Raw genomic sequence first — 25000 nt, forward strand, 5'->3', positions numbered from 1 at the left:
CATCGGCAGGCGGACTCTCAAGCACTGCGCCACCAGGGAAGCCCTTAAAACAATTTTATAGGAAGGGCCTCTGAAAATCTCTTCCTCCATCAAAGCAATAAAAACACTGACAAAAACAGTCAAAATCAACTTTTTCCAAACTCTTAAAATTAACAAAAGCTTGCAACATTCCAAGGAGCACCTATTCAAGAAAAACAGCTGAATATCAGTAAAAATTGTAAATTTTGTGCCTTTTTAACTTGTCCTATTCCCATTCCCCCTCCCCAGCTCCACTGTAGCCTTGAAAACCAACAGATGCACAACTGCAGTAGCTATGAAAACCATCAGTGCAGCAACCACTGTAGGAAGGAGAGGCAGAACAGGTTTGGAGTTCCCCGAAAGTCTCATCCCCAGAGTAGTGTCTGAAATCTGCCTGTAAAGCTCCATTCCCAAGTCTTGTCTTTATTTTATTTTTTTTTTCTTTTTTTTTTGTCTTTATTTTATCTGACTTAACTTGCTCTATGAGAAAACCCTATCCTTAGACCATTTGTTGAAAGCAATCAGCAGCAATTATTTAACATCACAGCTACCAAAGGCAGCAAGACCAGTTGGACCTAACAAAAATCTAACCCAAAATCTTAAAGATAAGATATGAGATGTCCACAGAGAGATTTGAAAAGTTTCAAAATATTCCTTGGAAGCTACTAGGCCAGGCTCATGTGCATGGTTGTACATATGTCCAGGAAAGACCTAAAAATGCCCTAATCTCTCACCTTTGGCTGACCTTGAGACTCTTCTCAAGCAGAAGTGAAGGCTAAGGCAGAGTTGTAAACTGCCTGCAGGAGCATTAAGCAAACATCCCAGCACACACACACAGAGTCCCTCAGAGAAAGCTGAGAGATATATTGGCTCAAGAATTTAAGAAACTTTCTGTCCACTCCTTAGCTGACCACTAAGTTGACTAAGCAGAGACTTCAGTAGCTGCACATAACAAGAAATACAGACTTCACAGAATTAGACCAAGAACATCACTAAACAAACAGTGACAACAAAAATAAATGGGAAAAACAAGAAACCCTTGGGAATGGGGAGGAATCTGATTTCCAGAGTTGCTACATTCTATCAATTTAAATGTTCAGTTCTCAACAAAATTTATAAGACACACAAAGAATAGGAACACACACACAGATAAAGCAACCAAAAGAAACCATTCCTAAGGAAGCCCAGATGTTGAACTTACAAGACTTTAAATCAGCTATTATAAATATGTTCAAAGAACTAAAGGAAATCATGTCTAAGGAATCAAAGGAAAGTATGAGAATAATGCCTTACTGAATAGAGAATGTCAATAAAGAGATAGATATTATAAAAAGTAGTAAACAGACATTCTGGAGTTAAAAATTATAACTGAAGTACAATGTTCACTACAGGGGCTCAAGAGGAGATTTGAACTGGCAGAAGAAATAATCACTGAATCTAAAGATAGGTCAATTGAGATCACCTAGTCTACTCACAAAACAAAACAAAAAAAGAATGAATAAAAGTGAAGAGAGGGAATTCCCTGGTGGCACAGTGGTTGGGAATCCACCTGCCAGTGCAGGGGATGTGTGTTCAAGCCCTGATCCAGGAGGATCTCACATGCTGTGGAGCAGCTGGGCCTGTGTGCCACAACTGCTGAGCCTGTACTCTGAAGCCCGGGAGCCACACTACTGAGCCCGTGTGCCACAGCTACTGAAGCCCATGCGCCTAGAGCCCGTGCTCCACAGCAAGAGAAGCCACCGCAATGAGAAGCCTGCGCACGGCAATGAAGAGTAGCCCCTACTTGCCGCAACTAAAGAAAGCCTGCGCACAGCAACAAAGACCCAACACAGCCAAAAATAAATAAATTAATTAAAAAGAAGAAGTGAAGAGAGTCTTGGAGACCTATGGAGCACCATGAAACATACCAATATATGCATACTACAATCCCATAAAAAAATTAAAATAAAAAATAGGAGAGATAGAAAGAGGCAGAAAAAATATCTGAGGAAATAATAGCCAAAAACTTTCCAAATCTGATGAAAAACATTCATCTCCACATTCAAGAAACTCAGTAAACTCCAAGAAGGATAAGCTTGCTGATACTGACTAGACGTATCACCACCAATCTGTCAAAATCAAAAGACAGAATTTTAAAAGCAGCAAGAGAAAAGTGATTCAGTACATGCAAGAGATCCCAATAAGACTAAGAGATGATTTATCATCAAAAAAAATGAAGGCCAAAAGGCAGTAGGATGACAAAAAGTGTTGAAAGAAAAAAGACTGTCAACCAAGAATCCTATATCCAGCAAAGCTATCTTTTAAAACTAAAAGAGAAATTAAGACATCCTCAGATAAACAAAAACAGAAAATTCACTGCTAGCAGAACTGCCCTGAAAGAAATAATAAAGACAGAGCTTTAGGCTGAGATGAAAGGACCCTAGCCAGTAATTCGAATCCATACAAAGAAATAAAGAGCACCAGTAAAGATAACTACGTGGGTCAATATAAAAGACAGTATAAATGGTTTTTTGCAACTCTTTTCTTCCATCTGATTAAAATACAATTGCATAAATTAATAATCATAAACCTGTGTTGATGGGCACACAGTGTATAAAGATGCAATTTGTATGACAATAACAGTGCAAAGTAAGGGGTAGGAAATGGAGCCACATAAGAGCAGAGTATGGCATTGAAATCAAACTGGTATTAATCCAAACTAGATTGTTAAAAATTAAGATGACAACTGTAATCCCTAGGGGAACTATTAAGAAAATAATTCAAAAAATATATAGTAAAAAATGAGAAGGGAATTTAAATAGTATACTAGAAAATATCTATGTAACACAGTTGCAAAGAAGTAACAAAACAGCAGAAAAAAGATAAGATACACAGAAAACAAGTAGCAAAATGGCAGATATAAATCCTACTTTATCAGTAATTATATTGAATATAAATGTATTAAAGACTCCAAGTGAAAGGCAGGGGTTGGTAGAATGGATTTAAAAACATGACCCAACTATATGCTATCTACAAAAGACACACTTTAGATTCAAAAAGGTGTAGGGAAAAGGATGAAAAAAATATATACCATGCAAACAATAACAAAGAGAGAGCTGGAGTGGCTATACTAATATGAGACAAAATAGACTTGAAGACAAAAAGAGTTATTAGAGACAAAGAAGGATATTTTATAATGATAAAAGGGCTGATTTATTAAGGATACATAGGGATAAAAAGAGAAATGAACGATTTGACAATAATATTTAGAGACTTCAATACTACTTTCAATAATGGATAAAACAGGGGCTTCCCTGGTGGTTCAGTGGTTGAGAGTCCGCCTGCCAATGCAGGGTACTCGGGTTCGTGCCCCGGTCCGGGAGGATCCCACGTGCCGCGGGGCGGTTGGGCCCGTGAGCCATGGCTGCTGGGCCTGCGCGTCCGGAGCCTGTGCTCCGCGACGGGAGAGGCTGCAGCAGTGAGAGGCCTGCGTACCGCAAAAAAAAAAAAAAAAAGATATGAGGGGAAAAAAAACTACAGACCAATATCCACTCTGAATACAGACACCAAAATACTAGCAAAAAGAATCCAGAAAATTATATAAAGGATTATATACCATGACTGAGTAGAATTTATCACAAGAACAACAAGATTGGTTTAACATACAAAAATCAATCAATATTGATTTGTAATGGAATAGAACAGTTATAGAATAAAGGACTAAAACCACGCGACCATTTCAAAAGATACAGAAAAAGCATTAGAAAAAGTCCAACACCCTTCATGATAAAAATGCTCAACAAATTAGGAACAGAAGGGAATATCCTTGACCTGAAGAACAGCATCTATGAAAAATGCACAGCTTATATTACACTTAATGGTGACTGAATGCTTTCTCCCTAAAAGACAAGACAAAGATGTCCTCTCTGAACACTTCTATTTGACATTTTACTGGAGGTTCTCATCAGGGCGATTAGGCAAGAAAAAGAAACAAAACATACCCAAGTTGGAAAGGAAGAAGTATAACAGAAGATGGGAATTCTGAACATCTATTTCCTATCTTGTATATAGGAAATCCTAAGGAATAAATACACACACAGATACATACACCCCCTACACACACATGTACAGGTTATATTAAAAGTAATAAACAAGTTCAGTAAGGTTCCAGTATACAAGCTCAACTTACAAAATAAATTGTATTTTTATACACTGGCAAGGAACAATTCAAAAATAAAATTAAGAAAACAATTTAATTTATAATAGCATAAAAAGATTAAGATACTTAAGAATAAATTTAATAAAAAAGTATAAAACATATTCTGAAAGCTATGAAATATTGTTGAAAGAAATTAAAGAAGATCTAAATAGGAAAACATTCCACGTTCACAAATCAGAAGACTTAATAGTGTTAAGATGCCAATACTCACCAAATTATTCTACAGTCAATGCAAACCCTATCAGAATCTCAGCCGGCTTCTTTGTAGAAATTAACAAGCTGTCCCTAGGATTCATATGAAATTGCAAGGAACCCAAAACAATTGTGAAAAAAGACAATGTGGGAGGACTCGTGCTTCCCAATTTCAAAACTTAAAACAAAGCTACAGTAATCAAGATAGTGGCATAAGGATAGACATATAGATAAATGGAATAGAATTGAGAGCCCAAAAATAAACCCTTACATTTATGGTCAACTGATTTTCAACAAGAGTGTCAAGAACATTCAACAGGGGAAAGAATAGTCTTTTCAACAAATGGTGCTGGGACAATTAGATATACACATGCAGAAGAATGAAGTTAGACCCCTATTCACCCTATACCCCAAAATTAACTCAAAATGGATCACAGATCTAAATGTAAAAGCTAAAACTATTTGCATATCATGTATCTGATAAGAACATTTATCCAGAATACACACAAAAAAAAACCCTCTTAAAACTTAACAACAAAAAAACAACCAATTTCAAAACAGGCAAAGGATCTGAACAGACATTTCTCCAAAGATGATAAACAAATGGCCGATAAGCATATGAAAAGGTGATTGCTCCACAACATTCATCATTAGGGAAATTTAAGTCAAACTTGCAATGAGGTACCACTTCACACCCACTAGAATGGCTACAATCAAATAGACAACAAGAAGAGCTGGTGAAGATATAGAGAAATTGGAACCCTCATACATGGTTGGTGAGGATGTAAAATGGGGCAGCATCTTCCGAAAAATGTGAAAGTCCCTCAAAGTTAAACAGAGAGTTATCATATAGCCAGTCAAATCTGCTCCAAGCCTATATAAGTATATTGAAAACATAACTTCACCCAAAAAATGTATATGAATATTAACAGAAGTATGGTTCATAACAGGTAAAAAGTGAAACAACCGAAATGTCCACCAATGGATAAACAAAATGTGGTATACCAATACAATGGAATACTATTTGATCATAAAAAGGAATGAAGTTCTGATACATGATACAACATTATGCAGAAAACATTACACTAAGTAAAAGAAGCCAGACGCAAAAGGCCACATATTGTATGATTCCATTTACATGATAAATCCAAATGAGCAAATCCAGAGAGTAGATTAGTGGCTGCGGGAGGGAAAATGGAAAAATGCTAAAGGATATGAGGTTTCCTTTGGGGGTGATGAAATGTTCTAAAATTTGGTAGTGGTGACAGTTGCACAACTGTGAATATACTAAAAAACCACTGAATTGTACATGTTAAATGGGTGAATTTTATATAAATTATATCTTAATAAAGTTAATTTTTAAAAACAAAGTTATAAAATGGGAATTAGTTAATAAATATAATCACAAGCATATAGGGGAAGGGCAAGATGGGGTAGGGAATTAAGAGGTACAAACTACTATATATAAAATAAATAAGCTATAAGGATATATTGTACAACACAGGGAATATAGCCAATATTTTATAATAACTATAAATGGAATATAACCTTTAAAAATTGTGAATCACTATATTGTACACCTGAAACTTATACAATATTGTACAGCAACTATACCTCAATTTAAAAATAACTTAAAAAAAAAAAAAGAAAGGAACAGACTCTCTGGTAGTGGAAGGCTTAGGGTGGATCAGAGGGAATGAATATTTCTGTCCTAGAAGCCAGAGACCATTCATTTTTCCCAGGTAGAATACTCTCCACTGCAGGGTTTTTGTCATTTATCTCCTGACTACTTGTTGACCTGCTTCATGGGAACAGCTGCTTTTTCAGTAAGAAATGTAGTTCCTGGACATACTAACCTCCTGCCTTCCTCCCTACCCCACAATAACTTGTCTTGCTGTCCTTTGAAAAATAAATTAAATAAAAATATTTTAAAATATCCTCTTCCCTTATTCTACAGAACCTTGCTGTTCCCTTGGTTACCTCCCAGATCCCATCCCTACTCCAACCTCACACTCCTGGTGGGATCAATGAGTTCTGCCACTTAGTGTTTCACATGCGATAGCTGAGGTCTTAATTAAGAGAAAATCCATTAAAAATGATATCAAAAATGGAAGAAATAGCCCACAAAACAGGGGTATGAGGAGCAGGGAAGATTGCAAGCTTCATAACAAAGGTACGAAGCAAATTCCACAAATAACTTTGTGGAAATCAGAAGGAACATACCAGCCAAAAGAGTATCAAGGAAATTTTTTTAAATCTTCACTTTTATTTTATCTGCTTGGTTTTATATGAAGTGTCCTCAGTTACAGCCTTTAATCACATTGCCCAGACTGAACATAATACACTCTCATATGTATCCTTTAATTTTAGATTCCAACCTTTGTCCTCCTAATTCCTACAAAGTAAACAAAACAGACAGGCAAATGTTGACTCAGATTATGTTTTTATATAGAAGGATACAGAACTTACCACTCTCTTTTCCCTGAAATCAATGCCGACTGTCGTGATAAATTTGGAGTTAAATTTACCATCTGTGTACTGGTAAAGTACACTGGTCTTCCCTACTCCAGAGTCTCCCAGAGCTAAAAACTTGATGAGGTAATCATAGTCTCCATCAGACATAATGAAGAACTCAGGGGTTCACCTGAAAAATACAAACAAATGTATATTTACCAAAAACCGATTAGAAAATATTAGAATCTTCCATGAATTAAATGACTTCCTTTAATATCCAGTTCATCAAGTACTTCTACGTAACACCTATGTGCCTAAGGGTTCTGTGAAGAGAGGATTAGACATTATCCACTATCCCAAGGACTTAATCATTTGCTAGATGAGATGCTACTGAACTTGTAAATAACTAACAGTTTAGGTTAAATTTATCGTGCATATTATAGTACTGTTAAGACAAAAATTCCAAGTGAGAATGAAAATCAAGAAGATAATGGTCACTAAGGCTTATACGCAGATCCTGTAGAACAAGAGTTGACAAAACAAAGAAAGAAAGGAGGAAGGAGAATATTACAGGAATAACAATAATTCTTAGAGTGCAAGTGGTTCCAACTGCCCCTCCTTTTTCAGAGTCTCCTAGTGCTGCATTCTTGGCTTTTCTTTTTTTACTTGGACATTCAGGCAATTTCATTTATCCTATGCATTTTCACATGTGATTATCATTCCTTCAAAGATAATGTTAAGTTCACAAGTAAAACTTGGTTTGCAGCTTCCTTACAAATTATTGTTACTACATATTAAATCAGATCTTTCTAGAATATCACTGCTCACTTGAGAACTGAGTTCCACCATGAAGGGCTCATTTATCTACATTTGCCTTGGTATTCTACAGGAAATGCTACCAATTCAGCTCTTCAATATTGGCTAGAAGTCTACCTTTGAGAAGAAATATTCTTGGTTTTACAGCAAGACCTAACCATGGTTACTTTCTATCCTTTGCAATCAGCACTTTTCAAGATTTGTTTTTATCCTCTAAATAGATTCAAACTATTCAAAATATCAGTCTGACTAGAAATATAGTCTGTCTCCAGGGAAGGCTTACTTCTTTTTATCCTCCCATTTCTAATACCGATGAACATTCCTGAAAATCAGAAAAACAATCAGCTATTCCATTACCACTGACAACTCTACCTGCCTATTCAACACACATATTCACCCATCCACATACACATCATATGCCCTACATTAGATGCTGCTGATTTTCCTCTCATTGTCCCCTTTTCACCCAGCCATCTCCTGCCCAGAAACTTTACCACAATTCTCAACGCTTCCAATAGGATTATTTCTATAGATCCATAGAATTCATAAAAGCTCAGGCAAGGACATTTATTGATTTTCAAGGTTGCCTCCCCCACCCTATCCTCAATTTGGTGACTCACCTTACGCTCAAAAATCCTGAATTCTGATCCCCAAGAGCTGGTGCCATGACTTCCACAGAGTCCCTTAGTGCAGAGCTGTGGCCTCACATTCAGATATGGCTGGTCAGTTGACAAGGGCAAAGCCTCTACAGACATTTGGCATTCTATTTGCACACTATGAGGCGTGACACTGTACAGATGATGGCTTTCCTATGTTATAGCTTCTGTACTCACAGGTGCAGGTTGCCAGTATTAATGGTGTGTAACAGAATGCCTCTCCAGAAGATGACCACTTGGATACAAATAAAGATTCTAGTATGTTTTATCACAGCATCTCACTTGGCTCCAAGTTATTCATAAATAAGAGCTAAGAGCTGAAAAGTAGGTCCAGATAACATTGAATCATTTTGGGGGGGCTCCCCTCCAAATAAATGAGGAAGCAGAAAGCAACTCCAAATTCTGCAAGGAGAATGATGCAAGAAGTGGCTGTGGCTACCTTATTTCCTCTTTACTTTTTTTTTTTTTGTGGTACGGGGGCCTCTCACTGTTGTGGCCTCTCCTGTTGCGGAGCACAGGCTCCGGACGCGCAGGCTCAGCGGCCATGGCTCACGGGCCCAGTCGCTCCGCGGCACGTGGGATCTTCCCAGACCGGGGCACGAACCCGGGTCCCCTGAATCGGCAGGCGGACTCTCAACCACTGCGCCACCAGGGAAGCCCTCCTCTTTACTTTTATTTTGAAAAAAGTTGGTCATTTTTATAACTAGTTTCTGGATCATTTCAGGTACAGGAGAAAATGTTGTCACCAATGGTATCCTCTTCTAGAATTCTCTAAACCTACCTGAATGGAATTCAAAGACAGATGAACCTATCTCTGCTGCACCAAAATTTAATATGTTTAGTTATTATGGGAGAAGAATTACACAGGTAAGTCTACATATGATCTTCATGGGTTTTGTCTTCTATTCGTGATGACAGCAATATATAACAGTTTGTTCCCAAACCAAACCATCATAAAGGAAGTGTTAACAAACAAAATACCACAACTGAAGGTATAGACACCATCACTGAAATTAATCATATTTTATACTCTTCAGACTGCACCTTTAGACAATTATCTGCCTTGCTGACCTGAAAATAAATGCTCAGACCTTCCATTTTCTGGGTTCAGTTTGCTAAAGAATGAAACAGAACCCAGAGAGTTTAACTCATTTGCACAGTCTAGAACAGGTGTCTCCTAACTTCAAGTCCAATGTCCATTCTACCTCAAGCTTTGTGGCCATGACTCAAGTTTTTACAAATGGATGTTAGATTTAAAAGTGACCAGGTAGGATATCATACCAGGTAGCCTAACAGGAAACATGTGACTTCTGAAGTCAAGCAGGGCTGGATTGGATTCCATATTTCCCACATACTGGCTACTCAGATGTTTTTCAGTCTTGGATTTTCAGGTTTCCATTCCATGAAAAAGAAGATAATGTACACTACTTCACACCATTGTTCTAAGGACTGAATGAGATACTCTTTGTGGAGTGCCCAGCACAATGGTTGGCATGCGCTGGGTACTCGGTAAATGTTGGCTCACTCTCTTCTCCCCGTTCTGGACACATCAGACAGGCTCTGAAGACCTAGAACAATTTCTGAAATTGCCTCTGGGCAGCTCAAAACATGTATTTCTGGCACAAAAGATTGCTGACTGACTCAGAGTAGTTTACCGAGTCAGCAAACATCACCTTCTTTTTTGGCTGGTTCAAACCATTTTCAATTAATTTTAAGTAGATATGTCAATTTCAAAAGAGTTATGTGACCAGCTTAAGAACGGGGTTAAATTGTATAAAACACTCTGATCCATACTAAAAACTTCATACTTGTTCAAAAGGATCTCAAAGGTTCAGTCTGGTTCAGAGGAAAAGAGTTAAGTTCAGAGACATTCTACCTACAAAACCATTTCTGATTGATCTAAAGCCACTTGGTTAAAACCACATGTATTACTCAGCCATAAAAAGAAACGAAATTGAGCTATTTGTAATGAGGTGGATAGACCTAGAGTCTGTCATACAGAGTGAAGTAAGTCAGAAAGAGAAAGACAAATACCATATGCTAACACATATATATGGAATTTAAGGGGAAAAAATGTCATGAAGAACCTAGGGGTAAGACAGGAATAAAGACACAGACCTACTGGAGAACGGACTTGAGGATATGGGGAGGGGGAAGGGTGAGCTGTGACAAAGCGAGAGAGAGGCATGGACATATATACACTACCAAACGTAAGGTAGATAGCTAGTGGGAAGCAGCCGCATAGCACAGGGGGATCAGCTCGGTGCTTTGTGACTGCCTGGAGGGGTGGGATAGGGAGGGTGGGAGGGAGGGAGGGAGACGCAAGAGGGAAGAGATATGGGAACATATGTATATGTATCACTGATTCACTTTGTTATAAAGCAGAAACTAACACACCATTGTAAAGCAATTATACCCCAATAAAGATGTTAAAAAAAAAAAACAAAAACACATGTATCTAACCAAAATCATTTAGGTCTGGTTTTAAGAGCTCAAACTGCTTCACACTGGTTTGAGCTAGCTCAAATAAGCTCTGACCTGGACAAGTAGGTTCTGACTGGCTCACCTAAGGTTTGATTGGTTCAGAGCATATTTTACTGAATCAAGCTAGTGCTGACCAATTAAATCTATCTCCAACTGGGTCATAGTTGCTCTAATTTTATCAAACTGCTTGTAGTTGAAGGTAAAAACTGGCTCAAAACTGTCCAAGTTGACTGATAGGATGTTCAAACAGTTCAAGACTAAAAATGTAAAATGATACTCAGAAGCACCAAAAGCAATGGTTTGGTGCTTTTAAACTTATACCAAATCAACAAACTTAAAATTTTCCTTATAATTACCCCAGCTGTAGACAATCTGTACTCAAATATTTATGTCCATCACAGTATAGTCTCTTTCTACACTTGAACAGCTTGTACGTGTTGGAGTACAGTAAACAGGTTGGGAGAAGGGATACTGGCAGAGGAGAATACAATAAACAAGAGGGAAAGGTATGATGAGTGACACAGGCCTTCCTCGGTTGAGAACTCACCTCCTGCCTTATCTTAAGGACCTGGCAGCAAAACACTGATCTGTAATCCAACAATAAAATAGAGATTTCAGCTGGGGGGGAACCTTTAGCAAATTGGGATGCTATTTAGAGTTTGCTCTAAGTTGGTCACAATGACCAGGCTGGTCTGGGTTAACAGAGACCAGAATTCTAAAGAGTAAGGAAGCTGCTAGGAAATAAAATTATTCAGGGAACAGGCAGTTCTTCAAATTGTTGACAGAGATTTTTCAGGGTATTGGTGGCGACAGGTTCCTTATCTGAGCTTACAGTCAGTTAGTCAAAGCCTAGAGTTAACGGAATCATTCCATCTTTCAGGAGAAAATAATTCTAGTCCATAGCAGACTACAATCCCAAACCCATGTTGCAGTCCTATACGTGGTTGTCTCGCCACCGCTTACCACCATGAGGTAAAGACAACTAAATGTTAAGTTTCAGCTTCCGGTAGGTCTTCACGTAGAACCATCTTCATATTATTAAAAATTATTTTTGAGACTTCCCTGGTGGTCCAGTGGTTGAGACTTTGTCTTCCAATGCAGGGCGTGAGGGTTTGATCCCTGATCAGGGAACTTAGATCCCACATGCCTCAGGGCCAAAAAACCAAAACATAAAACAGAAGCAATACTGTAAAAACTTCAATAAAGACTTTTAAAATGATCCACATTTAAAAAAAAAGAAAATCAGGGCTTCCCTGGTGGCACAGTGGTTAAGAATCTCCTGCCAATGCAGGGGACACAGGTTCGAGCCCTGGCCCTGGAAGATCCCACACGCTGCGGAGCAACTAAGCCCGTGCGCCGCAACTACTGAGCCTGCGTTCTAGAGCTCACGTACCACAACTACTGAAGCCCACGTGCCTAGAGCCCATGCTCCGCAACAAGAGAAGCCACCGCAATGAGAAGCTCACGCACCACAACAAAGAGTAGCCCCCACTCGCCGCAACCAGAGAAAGCCCGCGCACAGCAACGAAGACCCAATGCAGCCAAAAATAAAAATAAATTTATTAACTACTGAAGTGCCTAGAGCCCATGCTCCGCAACAAGAGAAGCCACCGCAATGAGAAGCTCACGCACCACAACAAAGAGTAGCCCCCACTCGCCGCAACCAGAGAAAGCCCGCGCACAGCAACGAAGACCCAATGCAGCCAAAAATAAAAATAAATTTATTTTTAAAAAAGAAAAAAAATTTTTTAAAAGAGTATAAACATTTTTTAAATTTTTTTAATTAAAAAAAATAAAAATTATTTTTGCTTTTTATTTTTGTTACTCAAGTCCTGAGTGGTGTTTCTGGAACCTATTCTTCAGAAAAATGAAAAATACTCCACTCCCCAATTATGGAAATAACAAATTATTTTTATGTTGGCATTTTAGAGCAGACAGGGAAACAGTAAAAATACACAATGCAGAATTTGGGGCACCCAAACAACATTTTGTGCACACAATTTCCAGCAAGCACTCCAGCCTATTGATGCTTGGGAAGCTAGCTCATCAAGGCCTCTCAATTGCACTACTCTTGCTAAAAATAAGTAAGATGCCCACATGTCAGGCACTTTACATGCATTAGTGTAACAGCCCTCATCACAGCCCTAAAGGCAGGTGATACATGCATCACACACACTTCCTCCCTCGGAAGAATCTCGGTGCCACCCTATCATGAATGCCACAATGAAAGGATGAGGAAGTGGGTCTTGGGCAGCCTCTCCACATATTAACATGCGCTCAATTCCAATGAATTGTTGAGAGGCATAAAAAAAGTGGAAGTTAAGAGTAAGGACTCTAGAGTTGAATCACCTGGATATGAATCCAGTCATGTCACTTTAGAAAATTTAATGTCTTTTGCCTTGGGATCCCCATCTTAACAATGGGAATGATAACCTATTTTATTAATACTATCATGTATCTGCTTTCTTCTTTAAAAGTGGGGTGCATCTTATATTTCACAGTCTTACCCACTCATGACATCTTACAATTGTTATTAAATAAGGTGGTACTGGAAATAGTTGTGTGAAACCTTTCATTAGCAACTTCTAAGCAAAATCAAGAATGCAGCATCAACACATTTTAGATTCGATGGAGCACAACAGTAAACCTATCTCAGAAGGCTGTTGTGAGGATTGAGTATACATATAAAGTTTAGTTTAGAACAGTGCCTGGCACACAGTAAGTCCTGTATAAGTATTAACTGCTATTAGCATCATCAAGCAGTCTAGCTCTGAAGGGTCAATACGAAGGCAATATTCTTTCCTAGAAATGAAGAAAGAACTGAATCCCTAATCGAAAAATAAGATTGAAAAAAAAAAGACTCTATGGAGATGTAATGGCCTATATGGGAAAAGAATCTTAAAAAAAAAAAAAAAGAAGAGTGGATATATGTATAACTGATTCACTTTGCTTTACACCTGAAACTAATACAACATTGTAAATCAACTATACTCCAATAAAAATGTAAAAAATAAAATAAAATAAAATAAATTTTATCAATAAAAGAAAAAAAAAGAATCTATGGAGAGCACTTGAACCTAAGGTCACTTCTTTAAACACTGTACCTCCTGGAGGAAGCAGCATCTAAACACCTCAAGGAAATGTCTTCTAAAAAGTCAAGAATGCCCTCAATTTGAGACAGGCAAAAGACTTTCTTATTCATCTCATATCTATCTCTCCTCCTTACACAAATATTTTTTCAAAGTGATCTACACCCTCACTCTCATCAGATTAACAACAGAAAGCAAGGAACACCTACTTCCTCAACATGTACCATGTGGTGATAATTGCCATGTGGTGAGAGAAAGTCAATGATCTTCTTCCTTATTTAAAAAATAAAATATATTTTAATTGCTTTTCAGGAAATAAGATAGAAGAAATTGATTTTAGTTAAGTGCAAAGGGGAAAGCTCTCTCTCACTCTCTCTCTCTCTCTCACACACACACACACACACACAACACACACACTATAGCCCAAATTCTCCATGAAACTTCCTATTAAATTCAGTCAAAGATTCCAACCTTATGATCCCCAATCACTAAGCAGAATCATTCAAAATCTACTCCAGATAAGCCAGTTTTTAAAAGCCCAATTTTCCCTCTATCAGCCACATTTAATACAGAGAGTAAAAAAGCAGGGAGGGATAATATTACCTGAACAACTACAATGTGTCATGAATGGTAGTAGACATGGTTCTATTTTATCATCCTTAAGTGGAACTTAATGTCTGGGTAAGACATAAAGAGAACGTTGTTTTCTTAATGTGGTGGCACGTAGGCTTGGGTTCAGATTCTGGACTCTTCTTGGTGTGACTTGGTCCAAGTTCTTCAAACTAAGTCTCCTCTCTTTCAGCTACAAAGTGGAGATAACATTACTAACCTCATTGGGTTACTTTAAGGATGAAGTGACATAATCCACAGAAAGTTTTAGCACATTGTTTGGTTTGTGTTAAGTGTTCAACAACAGAAACTTCTTTTTAGCAATACTATTACTAACATATAGCCTCATCAAGTTCTTATTAGGCAAGGCATGTAATTTTACAACCTATTCTTAATGTAACCAGTACCTGAACCTTTAGAAAAAATAGAGAAAGAAAGTCAATTTAGGTGCAATCATTTAAGAGGTCTCTATCACAAAAGCTACCTTGGCATTCCAATCTAACAATGAGTTTTGTGGGGTTTTTTGCAGTACGCGGGCCTGTCACTGTTGTGGCCTCTCCCGTTGTGGAGCACAGGTTCCGGACGCGCAGGCTCAGCGGCCATGGCTCACGGGCCCAGCCGCTCCGCGGCATGTGGGATCTTCCCGGACCGGGGCACAAACCCGCGTCCCCTGCATTGGCAGGCGGACTCTCAACCACTGCGCCACAGGGAAGCCCAACAGTGAGTTTTAACTGGGTGGTTTTTGGCAATTTCAGAACTAGAGTGTTCATTATAAAAGCATTTTATAATGGGGAATTCCCTGGTGGTCCAGTGATTAAGTCTCCTCATGCTTCCATTGCAGGGGGCCTGGGTTCGATCCCTGGTCGGGGAAGTAAGATCTCACAAGCCATGAGGAAAAACCAAAAAAAAAAAAAAGCAGCATTTTATAATGTACCAAGATATGAGTAGGGGCAACTTGTGTTTACCAGATGAGCTCTGGCTACAATTGTCTTAGATCGCTGCAATTGCTATACCCTGAAGTGAAATACATTTACTTTCACTGCAAAAGCAAGATGTGTACTGCCCAAGAGTGGGGCTCCCCATTTCCACAAGAGGAGATAGCCTCTGCCCTCTGTGCACGTGACCTTCCTCTTCTCAATTTCTGATCTAGTGTGAGTAGATAGGTTTCTGCCCTCCTGAATAGGTTGACAGTAGAATAGATGAAATTATAAACAAAGAGCTTATCTTGTTTGTGCAAAGATCTTAGGTAGAAAGAAGTAAGTAGAAATGTAATGGCATTGAAGAATAGACAGAAATTGGAATCTGTTTCATAGTAATATAATAGATCCACCCTTAACACTGAGAAGAGAGGTGCATAGCTAAAAATTGACAATCTAAATTTACATGCAATTTGGCTTAATATTTATAAATGTGCCTCTTACACAGGAATATTCCATTTTCCCCAATTACACAAAGTGAAAAGACTAAATTATAGTATTTGATGATATTTCAACATAGTAAGTTATTCAGAGAAAAAATAAAATCATCTACAAACACTATTGAATTAAACATACATTCCCAAATACTACCAGGACATCCAAATATATCATTTGTAAAAGCATCCTTCAGCCATTTGCAATTCCTTATGAGTATTAAAGAGAAAGACCAGAATAAAGAAAAAATAAGCAGTCTCAATCCAGGAGTAGGCCTACTATTTCTGAAATGTTACCATCACCTCAGTAGGTGACTAACATAAGCCAGTAGTCAAATAATACAAGCAACTACACATTAAGAAAGAAGGGGGCACTGGAATGATTCTTGAAAGTAGAAAATGTTCTTCTGGAAGATCACTGTCAATGACTCAAATGAGATACTGGCCTTTTTGTTTTTTTAAGATATGGAGATCATCGATTCATTTACTCAAAGGACACTATTTGCTGCCCATGCCTCTTTTACGATCAGAATTTAACTGTTTACAGAAATTTATGGAAAGTAAATACTGGGTGTTATTTACTTACAGTTTGTGACAAGTACATCTTATTTTATAGACACAGGGTAATAGGAATAAAGGCGTACTACAGAATCTGTCCTTTGTAAAATATAGACAATACAGTGGCAATAGGAGTGGCTGTTTGGTTTGCCGAGTAATATCTCAAATAAGGTTAAAGTAGCCCCATAATGGCCACAACCACATGTCCCTGCAATGGAATGTCCCACCCATGGCTAAACGTGCTTCCTAATGACACCGTGAAGCAGGAAATTCTTGGAGAATTCTTGGAATTCTCCAAGAAGTCCACAGAAGTGCAAAACCTGTAAAGTCTACTCCCACTCAGCGGTTGCTTTTTGTGAGCACATAGAAAACAGTAAGACATAGGTGTTGGAGTCAGGGTCTCCTCAATTCAAACAGAGAACCACCACCTACTGGTGTAAAGTGAGTAGCAAAATGCATGATGGAGATCAATATATCGTAGCTGTTCTTATGACTACGAGAGATTAAGGTTTGAACACTGACCTTATGGCATTAAGACTGGTGCTTTTTCCACTATTCCTTAAGAGGGACACTGAACCTAATAAATCTCCTAAAGAATGGAGTAAAAATATTTTCCGAAAATGGAAAAGGAGGAGTGACCTAAGCTACCTGGAAGGTAGCTGCAAGACCAACTGATTCACAGAGGGAATTCTGCTATTAAGTTCTGAAGAGGTAGAAGTGAAGAGCCTTTGGCTATGTCAGAGTGATGCCAAACTCCTGGGCCCAAGACTCAAAGGTGGAAATATTAGGAGTGACTGTGCTGCTACCGCAGCCAGGACTGGAAGGATTACAAATCAAGTAGCACTCAAAGGACTAGAAATTGAAAAGTGCATTTCCATGAACTGGGAGATTGGGATTGACATGTATACACTGATGTGTATAAAATGGATGACTAGTAAGAGCCTGCTGTATAAAAAAATACAGTAAAATTCAAAAAGAAAAAAAAAAGTACATTTCCAAGGTTGCAAAACACAGAACACCTTTCCATTTAAGACCTAGAAATGTAGTCAGGGATTCTTGCCAAGCCTGGTCCTCCCGGAATATGCTGTGACGAAAGAAACGGAAGAACAGCTTCAGGGCTAACAGCACATTTTGGCTTCTGTAAGAAACTTGCTTGCTTGCTTGCTTGGGGCGGGAAGAACCGGGTTCCTGATTGGCTGATTCAAAATTAAACAGCTCCCTCCCGCCTTGGGGACTTCCCGCCCTGTGAAGGGTATAAAAGCCTCGCCCGACCGTTAGTCGGGGTCTCACTCACTTCTCTCCGAGTGGGACCCTGTCCGGACAGTTTGTGTAAGCTTCTGTACTTGTATAAATCCTTTGCTAATCTTTCTACTTGGTGTTGGTGATTCTCGGGTGTCCTTGGTTGGGACACGGGTCGCATTTACCGGGGAACTCGACTCCAGGCGTGTGGCTCCCGGACCGCAACAATGCGAGGGTTGTAAGGCCTCCGACCAACACAACCTAGCTGCCCTCTTGCACCTCACCTGCCTCAAAGTTTTTCATGTGCTGCAACACAGGAAAGATGTTGATTTGTCAGAGGAAATGCACCAAATCAAGAAAAGAATCACTTCACTTTGTGATGGAGCAACGATGCTTCTTTCATTCCAAGAAAAATTTTAGGATGGAAAAGCAATTGTGAATTAAAAGAATCAAGACCTGTTGAGGATGACTGTCCAAATAATAAAAACAATTAGATTAATATCCTTGAGTTGGCAGTAGCTGGGGAGAAGAGGGATTCCTTTACCATTGCCTTTTTTAAAAACTAGAGTGAGTACTCTATATTTATTCACCCCGTAGAGACACTGTGTCCAGAATATACCACCACCCTGCCTTTCCAGACCCAATCATTTGCATACCAGGATATTATTTTCACTGTTGTTTTGTAAGGGTGACTTCTACAGTGTACTGTGACCATTTCCCTGACTTCTTAAACAAAGGGCATAGACCATACCTCAACTTTTCTGTGATGAGATACTGTAACTGTATATTTGCAGAAACTGTGAATGGTGAGGGCTCCTGTCCCACACACCCTACTCTGAAGGCTAAGATGAAGCATCATTTTGGCACAGAGATACTTACAAAGGCCACTAAGATGCACCGGACAGGGCTTCACCTCTCTCTCGTCCTGCCTACACCACAGCCCCACCCATGCTGACCACACCAGGGCACAGCCGTTCTCCACCCCCAGGGATATGCTTCTCAGGTGCAGTCTGGCTTACGAAAGCACACAGGATTCCATCTCTTCACAGCTGGTTTTCTTTCTTTTTTTTAATATAAATTTATTTATTTGTTTGTTTTTATTTTTGGCTGTGTTGGGTCTTTGTTGCTGCACACGGGCTTTCTCTAGTTGCGGCGAGGGGGGCTACTCTTCGTTGCGGTGCGCGGGCTTCTCATTGTGGTGGCTTCTCTTGATGGGAAGCATGGGCTCTAGGCACGCGGGCTTCAGTAGCTGTGGCACGAAGGCTCTAGAGCACAGGCTCAGTAGTGACCTCACACCAACAACACCAGCCCATGAATACTGGTGCTTTCCTTGTAACAGTGAGCTGCTATGTCAATTTCAAGGTACTGGAGTCTCCTCCATAAGCTCATTTGCTACTCTGCCTTCAGGGACTTCTGCTTTTCCAATAAGGAAAGTTTTCCCCCAGCTAAGTCTGGGAACAGAGCCATTCAGAAACCCAAGTGCTTCTCCACTGTGCCAGTTTGGGGGTTACCATATACTGATGAAAAGGCAGCATACTGACACAAGTTAATCATGAGTTTAAAAAACTAGTGTCTGAGGATTTCCCTGGTGGCACAGTGGCTAGGAATCTACCTGCTAATGCAGGGGACACGGGTTCGAGCCCTGGTCTGTGAAGATCCCACATGCTGCAGAGCAACTAAGCCCGTGCACCACAACTACTGAGCCTGTGCTCTAGAGCCCGCAAGCCACAACTACTGAGCCTGCACGCCATAACTACTGAAGCCCGCATGCCTAGAGCCTGTGCTCTTCAACAAGAGAAGCCACCGCAATGAGAAGCAGGCGCACCGCAACAAAGAGTAGCCCCCGCTCGCTGCAACTAGAGAAAGCCCGCACACAGCAACGAAGACCCAACGCAGACAAAAATAGATAAAAAACAAATAAATTTATTTAAAAATACTAGTGTCTGTAAATATTCCACCATGTGTTAACTTAGTTCTTTTAAAAACAGTAAAACAGGCTCAGAAAAATCAAACTATTTCCTGATGTTTTAGCACCACAAAACAACAGTACCAGGATTCTTAGCCTCTCTCGTTTGGTGTCAATAAGCTCTAAACAGCCAGCTATAGTTCTTCCTGGTCCTCGATCAGGTCCACTCTCTCCATTTCATATACTTACGATACATGTTTAACTGCTCCCTAAATATCATATTCTTTAATAGCTGAATCAAAAGGAAAGAAGAGAAACTCACCTGTGGTGCAGGTCCAATCTGATATACTTGTTATTGATTCTTGCCCCGTTCCACCTATGCAGTAGGCAGTCTTAGCAGGGACTGTTTGCATTTCTATCAACAGCTTTTTATAGACTAGGGTGTGCGTGCCTTGGGTTTACTTATGCAAAAGAGGACTGAGGTACTTGCAGCCATCCAGCCTATTTCTAAATCAGCCTGTCGGATCACAGTTGGCTTTTTTGCGATTGTTGTTGTTTTTTCTAATTTTATTACCTTTGAATCAGTAAATGCTGCCTAATATCAAATTTGGGGGGATTTGTTAAGTTTTACGAATGTCCCCTGGTTGCATAAAAAGGATCTGTATTCCCTGTTTGTGGTATGCAGAATTACGTATGTACTAGTTCAAGCTAGTTAGTTGTATTTTTCAATCTGATATATCCTTGTTTATGTTTTCCTACTTCACCTGTTAGGTTCCGAGAAAAAATTGGATCGTATTTATTTTTAGAAAATAAGCACAAGACAATGTCTTAAACGAGATGAATATAACACAACATAAAAGAATAAGGCACTGCAGTTCTTATTAGAGAGGCCTCAAGTCTGTGGAACTCTGGGACCCATTGAGGTTCTTTAGGAGTCTATAAACTTTTATTCAAATGTCCTTTTTCTCTTTATTGTTATTTTTTAAACTGGAATAAAAAGTTACAGTCAAATGAGTTATATACCACATTTAGAGACCTCCAAATTGTTCACTTACTGTCTGGCTAAGTTATTTGCTTCTGCCTTTAGTGCATACATATTATTTGGAATTCTTATAAATCTGTCACTAATTGAGAAGGCTATAATTTGCACTAGGCTTTTGTCATTCTCTTTCCTTTTTAAAAAAAATTTGGAGTGGATTCACATGTCCACTCTTGTGAGAATATTTAAGGAAGCATATGTGAGCCACACTCAGTAAATGACAGAAAGGCTCAGGCACATCTGTTCAGCACATGTTGGCTTTTATTCAGTTAGGACAGTCAGTTGAGCAATAAGGAATGAACACAGTATGCTGCATCCTAACATTTTATTATAGAGCACTGCAGAGATGATTTTATGTTTGGGGAGCTTCTTATCTGACTTAGAGCTATGCTAAGCTTGGGTTAATTCTTGTTCATAGCAGATCAGTGTTTTCACAGCCAGCTGAATACTCTTGCATAGCGTCTCAGAAAAGCTACATAATGTCACTGCAGCAAATCTTTCGCTCCCTCAGAAAAGTGCTCTGGTCCAGCTGGTTGCAAACTTTCTTTAGCAAGATTCTTCAAATGAAATCTTACCTGGCACTTTAACATATAAAACACATGAAAGTAGAACCACTCTGGTAAAAGAAGTGAAGGTAAGACCCCACCTCCAAGGCCTGTGGACCCAAGAAAGTCCTAACAAGTGCTCCACTGTACACATGTGGAAAATCAATGTGGAAAGCTTGACCTCAATGGCTCTGAATCATCTCGTTTACCTTCAGTTTTGTACCCAACACTTCCTGCCTGCCTAAACACCTCAAACTGACACCTCATTACAAGGTATGCTACACTTTTTTATTCAACATCTCCTAAAAATGCCATCTCTCAAATCTCATCCCCTTACCACAACCTTAGGACTCTTCTTATCTGGGATTGAAAATCTGGAATGTATTGGGTGACCCTGGTAAGAATTCCAAGAAGGGCTACCTGGAGCTTCACAGAATTAAGTCTGTAGGAAAGGACAATGATCATTGGGTCAATCAAAGGGAAAGAAGAGCTGTGGATCTAAGGCTGAATAGTCCAGGGAAAATCTAGATCAAACTGGCTAGAAATGAAGCAAGGGGCAGCATCCCCCTTGGGACAGAAAACCAGTGTTCTTGAAAAAGGGAACTATTGGGAGGATGTTTATAACCAGCTACACTGGTGATCTTTTCCCAAAGGGCATTATAAAGCATAGCCACGTCAGTCTCAATGGACTCAACAACCTATGCTTGGGTGGAACCCTCAGAAGTCAAGATATGCTTTGAAGACCACAGTGAAATGTTGATATAGCCAACTTAAAATAATTGAGAGTATATTATTTTGTGCTACGTCAGAAGCCACTTTGTACTAAAGTACAGCACAGGATAACACAAAGAAGCATAAATTTTAAAAAAATACTGATGGGAGAAAAACTTAAAATTTTCTCCACTAACTTGACTTTTTTCTATAAATTCAAAAGAAATTGCTAGTATTGTATTTTCTCCATAGAACCCCTTGTTCCAGCTAGTGGCTATGTCATGAGGAATGTTTCATATGAAAGGACTGCTACTGGGACTTCCCTGGTGGCGCAGTGGTTAAGAATCCACCTGCCAATGCAGGGGTTCGAGCCCTGGTCCAGGAAGGTCCCACATGCCGCGGAGCAACTAAACCCTTGCACCACAACCACTAAGCCTGTGCTCTAGAGCCCGCAAGCCACAACTCCTGAGCCCACGTGCTGCAACTACTAAAGCCCGGGTGCCTAGAGCCCGTGCTCCACGACAGTAGAAGCCACCACAATGAGAAACCTGCGCACCGCAACAAAGAGTAGCCCCCGCTCACCGTAACTAGAGAAAGCCCACACGCAGCAACAAAGACCTAACGCAGCCAACAAATAAATTAATTAATTTAATTTAAAACAAAAAGAAAGAAAGGACTGTTACTTAGAACCATTAGAAAGTTCCAGGGAAGGAGGAAAGGGCATGGGGAAGACGGGAACAGAGCAATCCCTAGTGTTCCCTACCAGAGGAGGCAGCCTCATATGAAGATGGCATATAACCAACTTCAGGCCAGAAGGGGTAGATACAAATGGAGGTCCCAGACAGGTGGACAAAGTCACATCAAAGTCAAACACCAAAAAAGGAAGGAGCAGATCAAAAAGGGGAGAGATGGCTTGTGGATTTGAGGAATTCTGGACAGCTAGGCATACAGACTGGGAAGACCGCTTGCTCATCAGAGCCAGTAGGAACAACACCTAGAAAAGACCCAGGTAGTTGTTACTTTATCAAAAGCCAGAGAGATTCTTCCTTTCTAAGTCAGGGCAATTTATTCCATCTACTTGCTCTCCCCTGATTAACCTATCCAATTTCAAAGACTCCCTAATCAACCCAAACAGGTTCCTTCACTAAGTTTCCTCCTACTGCCCTGGGCAAATGGAAAAGTCAAGCATCCAGGTTAGAACTTGGTTCCCAAAGCCATACCTGTCTTTGTCACCAGCCAAGCCTGGGATAAGGCTTGGTTCCTATGGGAACCAAGCTCCTATTTTTTTTTTTTTGGGGGGGGGAGGATGGGTAAGAAGTGGATTTATTTAGAGAGAAACACACTCCACAGACAGAGTGTGGGCCATCTCAGAAGGGGAGAAAGGCCCAAGCCCCTATTTTCTGAATGTACCTATGAGAAAGATATTTGAAGGCAGGGGACTAAGAATATAGGGACCAAAGTCAGTAAGCAAGAGGGCCGCTCAGAAAGAATTTACAGGGCCTTGTTAAAAAAGAGTGAATAAAGAAACCTCAATATAGATTTGCTAACACAAAATAAAGATTCTGTGTTAGCAAGGAAACTATGAATCAGCAAGAGAACAAGCTTCTCTTAGGAAAGTGGACATTTACCACATACATTCTAGTACAAGAGGTTTTACATTTTGTTAAGATGCAAAATGTTTATTAACTCAGGAGATGCAGTGTGATTTTCCAAACCAAAATCTGGGGCATGAGGTCTGTCAGTGGATTTTCATGACCATTTTGGGAAAAAGGCAGAATCGGGAATATAGCTTAGTTACCAAAGTACTGGAATTTCTAAAGCACCTCACTAATTTATTGGGCAAATACACATAGAAGAAAGCGAAATGAAGCAGTATCAATCAGAAAAGCCATGGAGTTGGCCATCACAACACACCTCTGTGCACAGAGGACACGTGCAATCATTTGCGTTCCCTTCACTTCTGACCATCAGGGCTCAGGACTGAGACCCTACTGATCACCGTAGTAGAGAAAGGGGAAGGGAAATTGTTTCAATGGCAACATCCTCACCTACTTATGTTCCTCTTCTCACAGTCTCAGTAATTAACAGTATGATCACGAACTAAGCCAAAAGTTTCTCTACCCATTCCACTCTCACCCTGGAAACCAGTCCTCCTAGGCTACATCAGGCTCTGGATATTCCTTTAACCAATGTTTTCTCAATATGTATGAGTGCTTTATCTTGGTTAACTTGGACGGGTATTACACTACTTCTGAGTACTCCTCTCCCATTCCTCAGCTCCCCAGTAAACTTGCGTATTGCCGGGACTGTTCTTGTGTGTCGCTTCCCCTCCACACCTCACCGCTGGACTTAAAACAGGCCAGCTGTCACTCAATTGCTAATTGTGTCTCTACCATCTGGCTTTTCTCTGACAGGCTTTTCCTTCCTCTGTTTCCCTCTGTCCCCTGCTGATTTCATTCAGGAATGACTCATAAGGTGTCTTGGAGCTCCACTGATAGCGGCTCTTTTTTTTTTTTTAATACGTTTACTTATTTATTTATTTTTGGCTGTGTTGGATCTTCGTTGCTGTGCACAGGCTTTCTCTAGTTTGGGCGAGCCGGGGCTACTCTCCATTGCAGTGTGTGACTTCCTCATTGCAGTGTCCTCTCTTTGTTGCGGAGCACGGGCAATAGGCTCACGGGCTTCAGTAGTTGTGGCACGAGGGCTCAATAGCTGTGGCGCACGGGCTTAGTTGCTCTGCAGCATGTGGGATCTTCCCGGACCAGGGTTCGAACCTGTGTCCCCTGCACTGGCAGGCGGATTCTTAACCACTGAGCCACCAGGGAAGTCCCTAGCTGCTCTTTTTTGGTAAATTAAATTATATTTGCATTCAACTCAACAGTATTTGATAAGCAGTTTCTATGGGCCCAGTACTGTGTTGGCAACTACAAATGGCACAAGAGAAATATGCGAACCCTCAAAAACTTGGTAATTGGGATGAGCAAATAAAATGAACTCACTTCCAACAAAGGACAAATAAGACAAGATAATCAGGAAGCAAAATGTCACCCCGCCCAGGATATCAAAAGTGAAATG

General features: G+C 39.8%; 1 protein-coding gene across 1 annotated transcript in view; it reads right to left on the reverse strand.

Annotated features, from left to right (window-relative positions):
- RAB27A (RAB27A, member RAS oncogene family) overlaps positions 1–25000 on the reverse strand; it is a 58731-nt gene that overhangs the window by 20197 nt on the left and 13534 nt on the right. Inside the window, exon 3 of the mRNA XM_007456611.1 lies at positions 6878–7052. Coding sequence (XP_007456673.1) covers positions 6878–7030 — 153 coding nt within the window. The 5' untranslated portion in view covers positions 7031–7052. The remainder of the gene's footprint in view (positions 1–6877; positions 7053–25000) is intronic.

Source organism: Lipotes vexillifer, unplaced genomic scaffold (assembly GCF_000442215.2).
Source record: "Lipotes vexillifer unplaced genomic scaffold, Lipotes_vexillifer_v1.1 scaffold861, whole genome shotgun sequence".
Lineage (NCBI taxonomy): Eukaryota > Metazoa > Chordata > Mammalia > Artiodactyla > Lipotidae > Lipotes > Lipotes vexillifer.